This window comes from Myotis nattereri (assembly GCF_964212035.1).
Source record: "Myotis nattereri genome assembly, chromosome: 4".
In the NCBI taxonomy this organism is placed as follows: domain Eukaryota; kingdom Metazoa; phylum Chordata; class Mammalia; order Chiroptera; family Vespertilionidae; genus Myotis; species Myotis nattereri.
In genome coordinates this window covers 34616176-34632949 of record NC_138079.1, presented here as the reverse complement: position 1 = coordinate 34632949, position 16774 = coordinate 34616176, and the positions used below count along the sequence as shown (strand labels likewise).

The 16774-nt window shown below is 38.1% G+C and overlaps 1 protein-coding gene across 5 annotated transcripts in view; it reads right to left on the bottom strand.

The window, feature by feature from the left end:
* SREK1 (splicing regulatory glutamic acid and lysine rich protein 1) overlaps positions 1–16774 on the bottom strand; it is a 46226-nt gene that overhangs the window by 13431 nt on the left and 16021 nt on the right. For all 5 annotated transcript variants that reach the window (XM_081090005.1, XM_081090002.1, XM_081090003.1 and 2 more), the window contains 7 exons: positions 16426–16541; positions 10678–10842; positions 10381–10559; positions 9085–9215; positions 8094–8208; positions 1667–1786; positions 619–1005 (listed from right to left, as the gene is read on the bottom strand). In XM_081090005.1, coding sequence (XP_080946131.1) covers positions 619–1005; positions 1667–1786; positions 8094–8208; positions 9085–9215; positions 10381–10559; positions 10678–10842; positions 16426–16488 — 1160 coding nt within the window. In that variant the 5' untranslated portion in view covers positions 16489–16541. The remainder of the gene's footprint in view (positions 1–618; positions 1006–1666; positions 1787–8093; positions 8209–9084; positions 9216–10380; positions 10560–10677; positions 10843–16425; positions 16542–16774) is intronic.

The following is a 16774-nucleotide window of genomic DNA, read 5'->3' as shown; positions in this document are numbered from 1 at the left end:
CGAGAGGGGCCAGACATGCCCTGGAGCCCTCCCGTGGTCCCGCCCCGGCTGGCCAACCTCCTGAGTCCTTCCCGGCCTTGACTGTGCACCAGTGGGGTCCCTCAGCCTGCCCTGCGCCCTCTCACAATCCAGGACCCCTTGAGGGATGTTGGCTAGCCAGTTTAGCCCAATCCCGCAGGCCAGGCTAGGGGACCCCATTGGTGCACAAATTCATGCACCAGGCCTCTACTATATTATAAAATTGTACACTTGAAACCTATATTATTTTATTAACCAATGTCACCCCAATTAAAAAAATTAAACCTTGCCCCTGCCATCCCACCTTCCAAGAAAATCAGCAGCAGCACCATCTGCTAGTGCTGCCACCACGTTAAAATAATGGATCACAAAAGAGAAGTAAAACTTTTCAAAATAATTTTGCCCAATACCATCCATCCTTCTCACAGATTCAATCATGTGGCAAGCCCTCTTAGAGAAATGCTTACTCTGAAAAGGAAAATGTTTTGATATTACTGTACTGATTCCACTTGTAAAGAAAATCTTATCCCCCTCAGTTAAAATTCTTATTTTCATTTGTCATCAGTAAAAACCTTGGTAAAAATTTTAAGCATATCAAACCTGCTGGAACTTCGAGATCTTCTTGATGCATTGTAACTTCTGGGTGGTGTTCTGGATTTTTTATCCTTCTTTCTTTTCTCATCTATCTCTTTGGATCTGTCCTTTTCTCGTTCCTTTTCTTTATCCTGTTCCTTTTCCTTCTCTTTGTCTCGCTCCTTTTCATGCTCTTTTTCCCGCTCTCTTTCTCTGTCCTTTTCCTTGTCTTTATCCTTATCCCGGTCCTTTTCCCGTTCTTTATCCCGGTCTTTATCTTTGTTTTTACCCCGTTCCTTTTCTTTTTCACGTTCCTTTTCCCTGTCTCTCTCCTTTTCCCTTTCCTTTTCTTTATCTTTTTCTTTCACTCTTTCCTTTTCCTTGATCTTTTCTCGGGTGTCTTTTCTCTTGTCCCTTTAAAAAAGAAAAAATAAAGTAAATCCACAACTGAAATAATTCTACTCACCAAAAGGACCTTCCTCTCTTTCTTCAATAATTATCAATACAAAACAATTTATAATAGCTATAAGACATAACAAGTTTCTATATAACTCAGTTGTAACTGAAGCTACTAAATAAAACAAATATCACTCTGGCCAGTATTACTAAATCATTAGAGCCCATGCACCAAAGGGTTGCAGGTTTGATTCCAGTCAAGGGCACTTACCTGGGTTGCAGGTTTAATCCCTGGACCAGTTGTGGTGTGTGCGGGAAGTGGCCAATGTGTCTCTCTCACACCAATGTTTCTCTCTCTCTCTCTCTCTCTCTCTCTCTCTCTCTCTCTCTCTCTCTCTCTCTCTCTGTTTCTCTTTTTCCCCTGCCTACCTCCTTTCCACTCTCTCTAGAAATTGATGAAAAAAATGACCTCAGGTAAGGATTAAAATAATTGATTAATTAGTAAAATAAAAACAAATACCAGGTGGAATTAAGTACAGAAACCTCATGAGTCATAATGGCAATCAGATCCAAATCAACGGCAACCAATATTAATCATTACTAAGACAATCAGAAAAAAAGTTTATTTTCCCTCACAACAGATTTTTAACAAAGCCTTTTTTTTTCACCCAAAACTCACCGTGAATGTGAACGACTCCTTGACTTTCGTCTTTCCCTGGATTTAGAGCGTTTTTTATGTGGGCTCTTAGATCTACGTCTATCTTTCTGTCTTGAACGTGATCTATTATGGGATCTACTCCTAAAGAAAAACAAATTGTTAGAATGTCAAATCTTTTTCTTAGAATTTCAACTTTTAGTGATGTCTTTCAAATAAGAGAATTTTAAAAACTATCCCAAAATATGTATCAATATTTTAAAATTCTCCACTATGTAGTGCTTTAGTTAGATTATCTAAAATACTTTATTTATGGAAACTTTATCAGACTGATCATTATTCAGAACACCAAGATAAAAACAGAGAAAGAATTTAAGTTATTTCCTGTGTCAGATTTAAGTTAACATTTCTCAGGTGTGGCTTTCTTTTGCTACTTATTTTCCTTTTTTCCCCCCTCCAGAATATCTCACAAAACGGAATATACCTCTGTGAAAACAGAAGACAAAATAATGCTAGTTCTGTGCATTATCTCTTCTTCTCATGCGAATCTCTTTTGCTAATTATTACGTGCCTTAATATAGACGACTTCTCCTATGATCCAAGTTTCCATATCACAAATTGTCTTTAACTCTTGACTTGCATGTAATGACTACTTGGAACTACAACTTATCTTGACAAGTTGTAATCTTGAGTAGTGATTACACAGTTCAATAGTTTCTATAAATGGCTGTGTGCTGTTTGTCAAAATACATATTATGAAGATATAAGCAGCATAGCACTAGTGACAGTACTAGTGTGACAGAAAAATAAGCATCATCACTTGAGTTAAAGCTAGACATAACCAAACGTTGGATTTGTAAGGCCCTGATTTTATAACTGTACTAGTGATTGGCACCAGTGAGAGCTTTACATGTATTGTGCATGTGCGAGTCAACTTAGCTTTTATATATATAGAATAAACTTGCTTAATTAGACCTGCTTTCTGATTTAGCTGTTTTTTCCAGCCTAGTGAAGCACCCCAACTTCTCTTCCAAGTAATTGTCAGCAACAGAGCAGTAAATATCAACACAAAGCTGATTATTACTGTTGATCACGAAGGGAGAACAAAGGGTAAAATATTTAACTGCAGCAGTGTTGACTATATTCTGTACAATGAGAAAACCTAAAGTCATTTTCAAAGTCTACCGTTTATTCTTTTCAGTCAGGTCAAGTTTCGAAACTTTCTAACTCTCTGTTTTCCGGCTAATGAAAAGAAAACAGGATTTTCTCAAGTCTCCTATCTACCTACGCCAGGACTTCTGTGAGGATCAAATGAGATGAGGCATAGGAAAATGCTTCACAGACATTTGGTTGATGTGTAAAATGTTTGCATGTGTCTATAAAGCAAGTCATGTTCCTGGGCTGAAGAAACTCCAAGGAGGCTAGATGCTAGGGAGAGGAAGCCGGGCGTTCCTACGTGACGTCATTACCTGGCACCCACAGCGACTGTTTCCAAGCTGGGCTGTGGGCCACATTTTGCGCCACGGGGTCTCAGCAGCATTGGCTGCGATTTGGTGGGGTGTCGCTCTGGGAAGGTGGCAAAGCCTGTTTCCCACTTGGGGGAAGCCGAGTGTTGCTTTGTTGGTGCCAGGTCCACGGTACCGTTTTTTTGTAATGGCCAGTCCATGTCATGGCAGCTCCTGCATTGAGCGTCTGCCCCATGATGGTCAGTGTGCGTCTTGTTTTCAACTGAACCGGTTGGACATACACTTAGCATATTAGCCTTTTATATATATAGATAAAGATAGCTATTAAAAGAAACCCTTATTACTGAAATTCTAGAAGTAAAAAAACAATAGTTTTTCCAATTGTGAAATTCTCTAGGCTTCTTTTCCCACTGAAATAACTGCTTATGTAATATCTATATATATAAAGGCCTAAATGACCAGCCAACTGGCTGGTACCTATGACACGCACTGACCACCAGGGGGCAGATGCTCAACACTGGAGCTGCCAAGTGACAGCAACTTTGCAGAGTGCCCTCTTGCACTCCAGGACCCCTCGAGGGATGTCGGACTGCCAGTTTCAGCTCAATCCCCACAGGCCTAGCTGCAGGACCCGACCGGTGCACGAATCTGTGCACCAGGCCTCTAGTGTTTTTTATAATGAAATATCCTAGGAACTATTAAAATATAACAATACTGAATGCACACAACCTTAATAATAAACTGACGAGTCACTGGCTTTAGAGTCAGACAATCTGAGCCTAACACTCAGCTCTGCCACACACTAGCTGTGAGAACTTTGACTAGTCAACCTCTCTATCTTGAGTTTCTTCATTTGTAAATGGAGTAAGAATTATAGGGCTGTCATGAGAATTAAATCAGATGATGTATGGAAAATTAACTGCCTAGCAGTCTCTGGCACAGAGTAAATGCTTAAAATTCCTAACTCTCACTGTCATCACCATCAACAGTATATATGAAAACTTTAAATTCTATCTTTATTTATTCCAAAGAGGTCAAATGAGCTTTCATAAGTATGCTTTATATAATTAAAACTCATTTTGAGAGTCATGTTTTCATGAATTAAAACAAGTATCTATAAAAGAAATACATATAGTTAAATGCTTGTGGTATACTATGAAATCAGACAACCCTCGATTAATAATGAAATCTTGTTTTTTAAACGCCTTTTTCAGTCAAAATTTGTTTTTCAACAGCTAATTTTCAACTGAACCACTCATCTATTATGTCTTTAAAAATTATACATTTATCGCCGAAACCGGTTTGGCTCAGTGGATAGAGCATCGGCTTGCGGACTGAAGGGTCCCGGGTTCGATTCCGGTCAAGGGCATGTACCTGGGTTGTGGGCACTTCCCCAGTGGGGGATGTGCAGGAGGCAGATGATCGATGTTTCTCTCTCATCGATGTTTCTAACTATCTCTCTCTCTTCCTCTCTGTAAAAAATCAATAAAATATATTTTAAAAAAAAATTATACATTTATCTTCATACCACGTTTTTAATATAAGAAGATAAGTCAGAGTTTGTTGAAATTTTTATCAATAATAACCTAAGAGATACAAGGATCAACTAATAGGTATTAAGGCAAAAATACAAAACTGAGAACATTTTTAGTCCATTTACAGACATCCACATAGGATAAAGGGCCTTTGCTTCTTTGTACTTAATAAAAAATCTTAAGACTTCTGTTCTTAACTTTACTAAAAATATAAATAATTTGTTTTAATCAAACAGTGCTTTCCACCTTAATTAAGCAAAGAAAACCCTTTAAAATATTTAACCAGACCCCTGATAGATACAAGTTACTTGGCTTCCCACCTTACCCTGTAGGTCTCCTTAGAGTTTGAAAGTTACTGCCCAAGAATAATTATTGTATTTTAATTTTGACATTAAATATTTTCGTGTCTCTACATCACCCTCTAGTCACCTACAAGTTTTTTAACTAGGAATGCTAAAAGCTTCAAATCAAGAGTAAATCTAATCCAACCAAAGATAAGATTTGAATTATTGTTAGCTGTTCTCATTTTAGAGTAATGTGCAAAATTGCATTTATAAATTAAAGTGAATAAAGGGCAATTTACCATCATGTTGCAAAAATTGTAAGTCAGTTGTTTCCCATAAAATGTTATTAAATGTCTTACAGTCCTATGCTGGTCTTTAAAATATAATAGAGTGCCACCCATCTTTCCTAACACTATCTGGATGAGAACACATAAAAATTTGGAAACAAAAAGTGGGAACAAATCATCCCAGTCCTAACCAAGGTCACAGTGACAAAAAACCCCTTCCTCCCTCCTAAGAGGAAGGAATAAGAAGGGCAGGGGCTTAGAAGCGCCTGAGCACAGTGAGAACATAGAAAGGCGGCCTTCAAGAGGCAGGGCTCCTACAGCCCACACTCCTGCTAAGTCTAGCAGGTCAGAGCTAGCGCCAAGGGCATCAAATCCCAACAGCAGGGGAGGCAAAGCCAAGAAATGTCCGACATCCCTCTCCCCTACTGGGGTGGGGGAAGTTACTTCCACGGCAAGATCCTTACGTTTTCTGGGTAAGGAGTTTTTCCCCCCACCCCCTTTAAACATAACTTATCCTCTTATGTATTTAAGAACTTAGTAAAAGCTATATGTTTCTATAAACCATGTATAAAAATAGTATATGCTTACCAAAAATGTGTGTGTGTGTATTCATGTATATGTGTGTGTATGTATGTAGATATGTGTGTATATATACAGTTGAACCTTGAACTATGCAGGGGTTGGAGTGCTGACCCACCAGACAGTCAAAAATCTTCTAACTCCCCCAAAACTTCAGTCATCCCTCAGAATCCAAAAAAGATTGATTCCAGAACCCCTCCCACCACAGATACCAAATTCTGCAAACGTTCCAGTCCCTTATACAAAACTAGAGACCCAGTGCACGACACTCATGGAATGGGGGGCGCTCAGCCTGACCTGCGCCCTCTTGCAGTCTGGGACCCCTCGTCCTTACCACCCGTCTGCTCACTGCTCCTTAGCGCCACGGAGGCAGGAGAGGCTCACACCATCACCACTGTGCTCGCCAGCTGGAAGCCCGGCTTCTGGCTGAGTAGCGCTCCCCATGGGAGCACACTGACCACCAGGGGGTAGCTCCTGTATTGAGCGTCTGCCCGCTGGTGGTCAGTGTGCATCATAGCGACAGGTCATTCCGCCATTGGTCAATTTGCATATTAGGGTTTTATTATATAGGATGGCATGGAACAATGCATATGGTAGGCCTCTCACTTTTGTGGACTCCTAACTGCAGATCGAAAATATGTACTGTCTTCGATATGTGGTTGATTGAATTCATGAACCCTAAACCCACAGATATGGAGAGCTATATATTTACTGAAAAGAATCCACATATAGGTGGACCCATGCAGTTCAAACCCATGTTGTTCAAGGGTCAATTGTATGCATGCCAAGAATAAGTAATTTATAACGCTACACAGTTAGACCTACATGAAAGCAGTCCCATGAATGAGAAACAATTAACAAATTTCAGTTTAGACTGAATAATCCTCCTCCCCACTAACCCTTACAAAGGGAAAATACCCAAATATAGTTAAAATGATGAGAGCAAAAACCTTAAAGAGGATAGTTAAATTACTTGCCCCAACAGATAAAGCTTCCCAGAGATTATCAAGGAAACAATGATGTCAATCATTAAGTTTGGTTTTATTCTAGCCTGAAAACCACTAAGGTATTAGATTTGGAGCCTGGCTTTTGTAATCAACACAAAATGAACTCTTCAATTCAATTCTGTATTTCCTTGACCTCCTTTATGTTCACCACATCCTGTCAACCTATAAAAATGTCAACAATCTAGCACCACTGCTTCTATACCCCTTTCCTTCTCCAGTTCTGGCTTCTGCTGCACTGGTCATTCCTTTTACATGAAACATCTTCCTTCACTTGGATCTGAACTTGCTTTATTCTAAGACCTTGGATGGAAGAATACAGTAAAACCACATGCCAAAGGAGATTTTGCAAACTAAGAATAACAGAGAAGTATAAACCAGTAAATGGCCAAGAAGTATACCCTATTAGAGTCAAAGAAATATTTTCCTATCTCATTGTTTCAATCTCCTTGAACAACACAGAAAAACAGACTAAACTGAGCTTGCTGGTGAGGTTCAACATACTGCAGCATACTGGATCCCTCCCCTAAAACTCTCCCCTCTTTTTCTAATACCCTCACATCTCACACAAATAAACATGCACACACTGTTATCTACCTCTTCTCTTCAGGCCTAGGTATGTGTGTGCATATAGAATACAGTTAGAATCCACTATATACATTTCCACATTTCAGTAACAGTCCCTCTACATCTTAAAGAAGACAACTGAGATCCCCTTTGAGTCAAACACAACAGATTTTTAAAAAAGTTAAAACAACAGAGCTATGCTCAAAAATAAAACAAAACAGAAACAGAGCTTAAGCACAATACAATAGTTGGAACTAAAGCTGGAAGTCACTCCTGTTTCAGGTACCAAAGTACTGAAGAGAAGAAGGACTTGAAAACAAGATTTGGGATGGTACTTCCAACACTTGAGTGGACTGGGAAGAGGGAGGGGGCAGCAACTTCAGCAATCAGCCATCAGCATCACCACATACACGGTTCCCGTTTCTCAATATGCAAAGTTTCTGCTAGTCTGTATAAACACTCGTTTACTCTTAGAAAAATCAGAAACATTGCATCTTAAGATAGAAAACCAACTTCTAAAACTAAAAATTCACTGAAACAAAAATGATGTATTAAAAATTACATTTTTAACTACAGTTAATTATAATTAAAGCAATATTTCATGGTAACCATACTTTCTGGTGAACTCTATGAAATTTCCGAATTCTGACATTTGGACAAAATCTCAGAAATCTTAACTATTTTTAATACAAAACCAAAAAAATTTAAAGTGATAGCAGAAATTCTCACCTGTGTTTCGACTGTGATCTTTTCCTTCTAGAATGGGATTTTGAGCTAGACCTGGATTTGGAACGAGTGTGGGAACGAGATCGACCGCCTTTTCTTTCATTGTTCTTTCCAGACTCTGGGAGGAAAAAACCACTTTGCAGTGTAAGCTCAGAACAATTAAAGATCCCAGTTAATAATCAGGCACAAGTGGAATGTACCACATATAGTGCAAGGGGCCTACTCTCTGTACATCCTCCTCCTGTGCAATTATCCTTCAGAAACATCCAAGAAAGTCATTGCATAAACTCGTTGAGTGCAGCCACCCTGCAGCAGTACATATAAACCAGATGATTATAAACAGCTGTTCGTAATATTTTGTTGCTGCCATAATGTACGATTATAACATGTCTCTAATTCCTATAACAGTGATTTTAAATCTTTCTCCATTTATTTTGCTAGAATTGAGGCTTAAATTCTGAGTGCTAATTTAGAAAACTTGCTCAAATGTAAACCATCTAGACAGTTTTAAATTGGATTCTTAAATTTTAGTTAGCAACACAAAAGTTTGAAGAGGTAAGTGTTCTTTTACCTTGCTAAAACAGTGTCTGTATTTTCCCTAACTCACAGAATCTTTTTTATATTTACAATTAAAACTTTGATGAAAAGTAAGTCTGCCTAATCATCACATTCTAAATATATTTATTCTTGTTTTTGGTCTCACAATAACATTTATACATTGCTTTAAGCAAGTCAGTTTTGAGCATTAATTTTGCTCTTCAAGTATAAAACTGATTAACTCAGGCTAATGTGCCTCAATTCAGTATCATGGGAGAAGAATGTGCTAAGTACTTCTTTGACCTTTGACATTAGTAAGTCACTTACTCTTTCTTGAGTTTCAGTCTTCTTGTTTGTAAAATGAAGGAACTGAACAAGATTAATTTCTAAAATTCCTTGCAGTTCTAAAATTCTATGATCTTAAACTATGACCTGTGTAACAACACTATGACCTTACCTGGTTCAATAGCAGCTGAGATAAATGACTGAGCCTCTCGTACTCGCTTCATGACTTCTTCTAACTCCTTAGCTGCAGCCTGAGGTGTCATCTCAGGGGGTTTTACTATTGCATTGTTGGAGTGATTTATTCTAAATTAAAAACATTAGCATATCACAAATACACACCATCTTTTACAAAACATGAAACAATTGTTTACATGATACATATATTTATGAATCGACGCCTTGAAAGCACATTGAGTAATACAGCTAAATACAGAATAACCACAACCAACCTCAAAAACCATAATGAATCTCATTTCCACCTGCCATCATCTCTTGCTAACAAAGCCAAAAGCAAGAGGAGAAAAAAACTCTGAATGTTAGCTGACTTCTTTAACAATTTAAACAGGCCAGGACAACTACTTCCCCTGTACACCTTAGAATTATAATAAATTAAAATGTTGACACCAATATTAAAATCAATCACTTCTATTCTTAGATTATAAGATTTTGTTGATAACCTCTCACCCTAAGAAGAGCAAGGGAAGCTGTATATTCTGTACACTATTTTAATCACCCCTGGACCACAGCTGAGTCAAACACAGCTTTGAATGTGGGAGGCATTTGATAAAACTCTTTATCTGCCAGGCAACAGTGGTTTCTCTGATGCACATAGAAGAATTTCTTCAGTCTCACCCCTTCCACAATAGAAGACAAGCTTTCATTAGGAACAGTTATTTATCCTTTAATAGCAGAATCCTTATCAAACTGAATAACTAAGGTAATTACCTCAATAATCTGCATAAAATAGAGTATCTGACAGGCTACATCAATTTCTCATTTTGCAAACAAAGATAGGAGCCAACCTTAAAACTCAAAATGTATGATTCAGATCATTTCTGAGTGCTTAATATTATTTTCTTCCTGGGATTTTGGATTTACCAAAATTCTTATTACTGTATTATTAAAGAAGTTCAACCCATATGTTAAATTGTCCATTAGTCCCGTCATAATGCAAAACCCACATGACCTGTTAAAGCTTATGGAAAAATACCTATGATCATTATATAGGATATTTAACTAACATTAACATTAAATTAAACTTTATAAAATAGAAAATAAGATGTCTTCAAATACAACCATAAAGGCTAAAATGGTATCTCAGGTATTCACTTAGTATACTTAACACAAAGTCTTCCTTTCCACAAATTGCCAATTACTATTAAAAAGAAAAAAAAAAGCCTTAATTACATCAAAAATACTTTAAAGTTTTCCAAAAATCATTAAAATTTCTTTGTTTAGGGTTTCTTACTTCAATGGCCTGTCTCCAAACATAACTCCATTAAAAGCAAGGGCCCTTGGTACAGAATTTTGGTCTGCAAATTCCACAAAAGCAAACCGAGTTGGCTGAGTCTCATCACCTGCCATCCGTACAAACTTCACTTCTCCAACTTGTTTAAAAAATTCGAGTAGCTGGTCAGCTGTTGTTGTCTAAAGAAACAAAGTAACATTTTAACAAAGTATATATATTTTTTTTAAATCAGGTAAATATTACTTTATCAATCTATATGATTTTTAAGAAGGGGGAAAGAATCAGTGTCTTTATTACCTGGGAATTCAAATTGCCAACATAGACTGTTCTCCTGATTTCATCAATTTTGGAAGGATCCACATTTCCCATAAGTGGTGGCTGTGGTATCTCTCCAAGTGTTGCAATATTGGGGTCTAGTGCTGCTGCTGGTATAGCTCCCAAACTGCTAAGGGAAACACCCAGCTATTAAGAAGAAGGGGAAAAAAGCACATTTTTGGTTAGTATCAAAAATTACCATTATCTAATCTTGAAAAGAATTGATCAACTCAACAACAATGGAAAGAAACTAGGGGCTCCTAGCTTTAAGCCAGGGATACGTCTGAATTATTAAGAGGGAGGTCACAGAAGTTTTTAATGTAATTCGAAATGCCACATATTTCTTGACTATCTGGATTATTTTTAATATATTTTACTGATTTTTTACAGAGAGGAAGGGAGTGGGATAGAGAGTTAGAAACATCAATGAGAGAGAAACATCGATCAGCTGCCTCCTGCACACCCCCTACTGGGGATGTGCACGCAACCAAGGTACATGCCCTTGGCAGAATCGAACCCGGGACCCTTGAGTCCGCAGGCTAATGCTCTCTATCCACTGAGCCAAACCGGTTAGGGCGACGATCTGGATGTTTTATCTACTCTTAATCGTAACACTAAAAACACTCAATTCTCATTATTTGCAGTAGTTATGTCCTACTGAATTCTCATTATCTGCAGTAGTTATGTACTATCAAGTTGCCACAAACACTGAACTGTTGAATACTGAATCACTGTTTCTAGGGAAAATAGAAGGCTAGGTTCCTAACAAGTCTCTGGTCATAATATTTTCATCAACCAACACATAACCTTGTTTTATGTTGTGTTTCTGTTTAAAGACACCTTATTTAACATTTATTTTTGATTCATTATCATTGAACTCATAGTCAGAAGCACTATCAACTCATTCCTGAAGGAACCCTAACACATATTTTCTCTTTAAGACATATCACAGCCTTCCAGCCCTTAGAAACACTAGACGGCACTTTAACACTACACTTGGGAGCTTATTAAAATGGTGAAATCATTCACAAAAAGTACAAAATGTGAAAAACATGGCACTAAACAGACCACAACAAGGACTCTTATTTATAGGCATACCCTGGAGATATTGCCGTTTCAATTACAGACCACTGCACCACCGCAACAGGGAGAGTTGTAATCTTTTTGCTGGTGCAGGGTATTGCTTACAATTTGTAAAAAAAAAAAACACATGTAAGGACATAAGCACAGTGCAGTAAAATCAGGTACACCTGGCCCTAGCTAGTTTGGCTCAGTGGATAGAGCATCAGCTCGTGGACAGAAGGGTCAAGGGTTCAATTACGGGCAAGGACATGTATCTCAGTTGCAGGCTTGATCCCCAGTCTGGTCAGGGCGTGTGTGGGAGGCAACCAATCGGTGTGTCTCTTTCACACCAATGTTTCTCTCACCCTGTCTCTCCCCCTCCCTTCCACTGTCTCTGAAAAACAATGGGAAAATATCCTCAGGTGAGGATTAACAAAACAAAGCAAAACAAAAAAGAGGTACACTTGAACAGCATTAAATCTAAAAAAAGAGCACTCCTCTGTTTGACTTCATCTGGGAATGTACATATCAAAAACTCAAATTTATCATGATTCTGTGTGTGTCAATGAATGACTGCAAAAGCACCACAAGTATTGATTTTGAGTCTTCTAAATTTTAGCTAGTGGGTGAATTTACAAACAATAAGAACTGAGGATCTTGGGCATTCACCAACACCGACTGTGCACTAGTTAACAATATCATAGCACTTAATTTTTCCTGGGTTATTAATCGTCATATCAACCCTAAGAGACCATTATTATTACTATTATCACAGATAAGAAAGAATGAGAGAAATTAAATAATTTTCCCAAAGGTACTCAGCTAACACATGGTTAAAGCAGGGTCCCATCATTTACAGACTAAAATTAAAACAGGGGCAAAGTTTACCTAAGGAAAAAACCCCTAAAATATTAAGCCCTTATTTATACTATTGCAGGAAAAGGACAAAAACCTTTGAGTGATCTTTCATAACACTAGTACACTCAGTTTTTAGTTCAAGCATTAAAGAACATATTTTTAATGTATACTTAAACTAGAAAAGATGGAAATCTCGGAATTTGAAAATGAAAAAGTTTTGCAGAATTAACAAAAAACCCTTTCAAGGACAAAAACACTACCACTTCCATTTCCACTTATACAATTTAAGAAAATTTTGAGCACTGACTACATACGGATATATTATTGCAAAATTACTAAGACTTAACAACCGTTAATAACACTTCTTAAAAGTGAAAATACAAGTTGATGAAAAAAAATATCACTTATGCTTGTCAAAATAGCCAGCTTGCGATCTTTTAAAAGCATGTCAAATCATGTCTTACCCCTGTCTAAAACTCATCCATGACTTCTCATTACCTCTGAATAAAAATTACTGGTAAATTTCTTTCCATGACCTAAAAAGCCCTAACTATCCCTCCCTTCACTCACTATGCTTCAACCACACTGATTGCAATTCTGTACCTTGAACACACATGTTTTTCAAATCTTAGTGTTTTTAAAAAATCCTCACCGGAGGATATGTTTGTTCATTGATTTTTAGAGAATGGGAGAGAAACATCCATATGAGAAACATCAATTGGCTCCTCCCATACTTGGCCCAAATGTGGATTGAACCCACAACCTATGTGCCCTGACCTGAAATCAAACCCACAACCTTTTGGAGTACAGGATAATGCACCACTCAACTGAGCCACCCAGCCCGGGTCCACCTTAGGGCTTTTCACATAGTGCTCCTTCCTCCTGCCCTGAAAGCTCTTCTCCCCGCTTCTGCCAGATGACTTCTTCCAGTATCAGTTTAATCATCTGCTCCAAGTCAGTTTCCCTGACCTTATTATATGAAGCTTCATTTACTCTCTACCACATGACTGGTTTTTTCCCTCCATAGTATCCTATATAATACAAGGGTAACATGCAAACAGATCGAACGGCAGAACAACTGAGCAACTAATCAAAGCGTAATATGCTAATGATATGCTAAGGCTGCTCAACCACTCGCTATGACGTGCACTAACCACCAGGGGGGCAGAAAGTCAACTGGTCAACAAGTCACTATGACATGCACTGACCACCAGGGGGAAGATGCTCCAACTGGTAGGTTAGCTTGCTGCTGGGGTCTGGCTGATCAGGACTGAGCGAGATGGGCCAGACATGCCCTGGAGCCCTTCCGCAGTCCCTCCCTGCCCGATGGTGCACCAGTGGGGCCCCTCAGCCTGGCCTGCACCTTCTTGCAATCTGGGACCCCTCGGGGGATGTCAGAGAGCTGGTTTCAGCCCGATCCCGCAGGCCACTCCCCTTGGGAGGGCACCAGATGCAGGGCTCATGGCTGATGAGCAGGGCTCATGGCTGGCAAGCGCTGCTGCAGCAGCACGAACCTCTCCCGATTGGGACTGATTGGGCATGAGCCTGAGGCAGGCATAGTGGGGTCAGGATGAGCAGGAGCTGCAGGTGGCATTGGACTGCGGGTTTCGGCCCAATCCCTGCAGGCCATGAAGAGGGACCCCACCCGTGCATGAATTCGTGCATCGGGCCTCTAGTTTATTATAATCTGTGGTATCTTGCTACTAACAGATCTTAGATTTGTTGCTCACCATCACCATTTCAAGTTATCATAAAGTTGTAGAGCCGAAGCCAGTTTGGCTCAGTGGATAGAGTGTCGGCCTGGGGACTGGAAGGTCCTAGGTTCGATTCCGGTCAAGGGCATGTACCTGGGTTGCGGGCACATCCCCAGTAGGAGATGTGCAGGAGGCAGCTGATCAATGTTTCTAACTCTCTATCTCTCTCCCGTCCTCTGTAAAAAATCAATAAAATATATTTAAAAAAAAAATAAGTTGTAGGAAATACCTTAATTAAATATTTTCTATATTGTTGAATATAAAGTTTGATTTTGATTTTTAATTAAAATTCAGTGCCTCAGTCACACTAGCCACATTTCAAGGGCCTAACAGCTCGGCTGCTGGTGGCTACCACACTCAATAGTACAGATACAAACAGGCATTGCCATCATGGCAGGAAGTTCTATTGGATGTGCCTGCTCTATAATATTAAAGTTGCCCTTCTTTAGCTTAATCTACTTTCTAGCCCTGGGCTAAGGAACCTAAATATTTAGTTGCCCTTTGGTCTTTGATGGGTTAAAGATGATCTGGTCTCCAGATGTAACACATTTTGCCTTCTTATTCAGAAACTTTAGCCTCCCTTTTAAATAGAAACCTGATGAACAGTTTCACTGTTACGAAAAAGTTTAAAAGTAAACCTTTCTAATGTCTGGAAAATAAAGTTCTAGGCAGAGGATAAATAAGTACAAAAACCCAAAGGCAGAAATGTACTTGACATGTCTAAGAAATGGCAAAGGTGAAGTAGAGTGAGCCAGGAAAAAAGTCAGAGAGGTAACCAGGAGCTAAAACACAATGGGCCACCTTTCTATTTTCTAACTGAAATTATTCCTCATAAACTAAGTTCTATAACAACAGATTCTCTACAGATGAATTAAGAAGATACTATTCTCCCTAAGGGCAACAAATTAAATAATAAAAACTTTATATTGTTGATAAATAAACCCTAATGGTTTTCAAAATAGCAAGAAAATACTTGAGGGTGGCGGGGGGGGGGGGGTCAAAGGAATTAAAATATACCAAAATGTACCCAAAATAAAATTTCTAGAAAGCTCAATACAAATGATCAACTATTGAATTTAAAAAGCATTTCCCACTACAAATCACAATGAAGATCTCCATCAGAACAATGTCATGTAAAATTACAAGACCTAAAATTTTGCACTTCAGTTTCAGAACCCGCTTTTATAACTTGGACACATTAATTATAATCATAAAACATGAGTTCACTCCCTAAAAATCCAGTACCACAAAGCTAGATAAAACTTTCAATTTAAGGTGAGATTTATATTTTGTCTTGGGTTTGTTTTCGTAGAAAAATGACCCTTTTATAAAAACGTATTTTTTTATTGCTTTCAGAGAGGAAGAAAGGAGAGAGAGAAACATCAATGAGAGGGAATCATTAACTGAGTGCCCTCTGCATGCCCCTCACTGGGGACCAGGCTCGCAACCTGGGCACGAGCCCCTGATTGGAATAGAACCCAGGACCACTCTTTTAAAATAATTATGACCTGAATCTTTTACATAAAAACCAAGAGTACAGTAACAACAGTATCTTTTTTTAACCCCACTCAGAAATCACAAAGGAGATATTAAATTACTATTATTTCTACAGAATTCATAAAAAAATATTTTGTCATGTTTTTACCTTATTACATTTTCTCAATTAGATAAATCCTTCTCTGAGATATTTTTTCCCATTATCAGGTTGTAAATCAGTTCATATTTTTTAAATAAGTGTAGTACTCATGAATTGGGAAATATTGTTACCTAGATTCTTCAATTCCCCATGCTGTCTAAAATGCTGAATTTCAATAACTGATTTGCTAATGAATAATTAACTTAAGTTCTAAATTTAAATGACTCTTCAATTACTTCAGAATTCCAAAAGATAGTTTAAGTACAGTAATTGACAATTGAGGGGGGAAAATTAAGTCGATTTTTTGGATCACTCCATTAAAATAAAAAAGATTCAAGATAAAAATTTTCTAAGCTCTTTATTCAACTGGTTAAACAGTTGAACATTCATCCCTTTTAGAAGAAGGTATATAATACTTACTGTAGTCAAGGGATTTGGGGTCGGTATGGGAAGCAAGCCTGCACCAGGCATCAGACTTGTCATGGTTGGAGCAGGAACCAATAAAGAGAGGGCTTTCGATTCCTCTGGGATTTTACCTGCAGAGGCAAGTTTCAAACATTACAGAAAGCAGAAACACCACACAAACTTTACACTATGATTTTACAATTACCCTTGTACTTAAAAAATAATAATAATAAATGAATCTATCTATCAGATCCATATAAAGAAATAAATTACAACTTAAGTCTTTCCTTTTATCCTGCTCTACTAGGAAAAATAAAAGTGAGCAAAATTTCAAAGACTAACAATCTCATTAATGGAATATTAT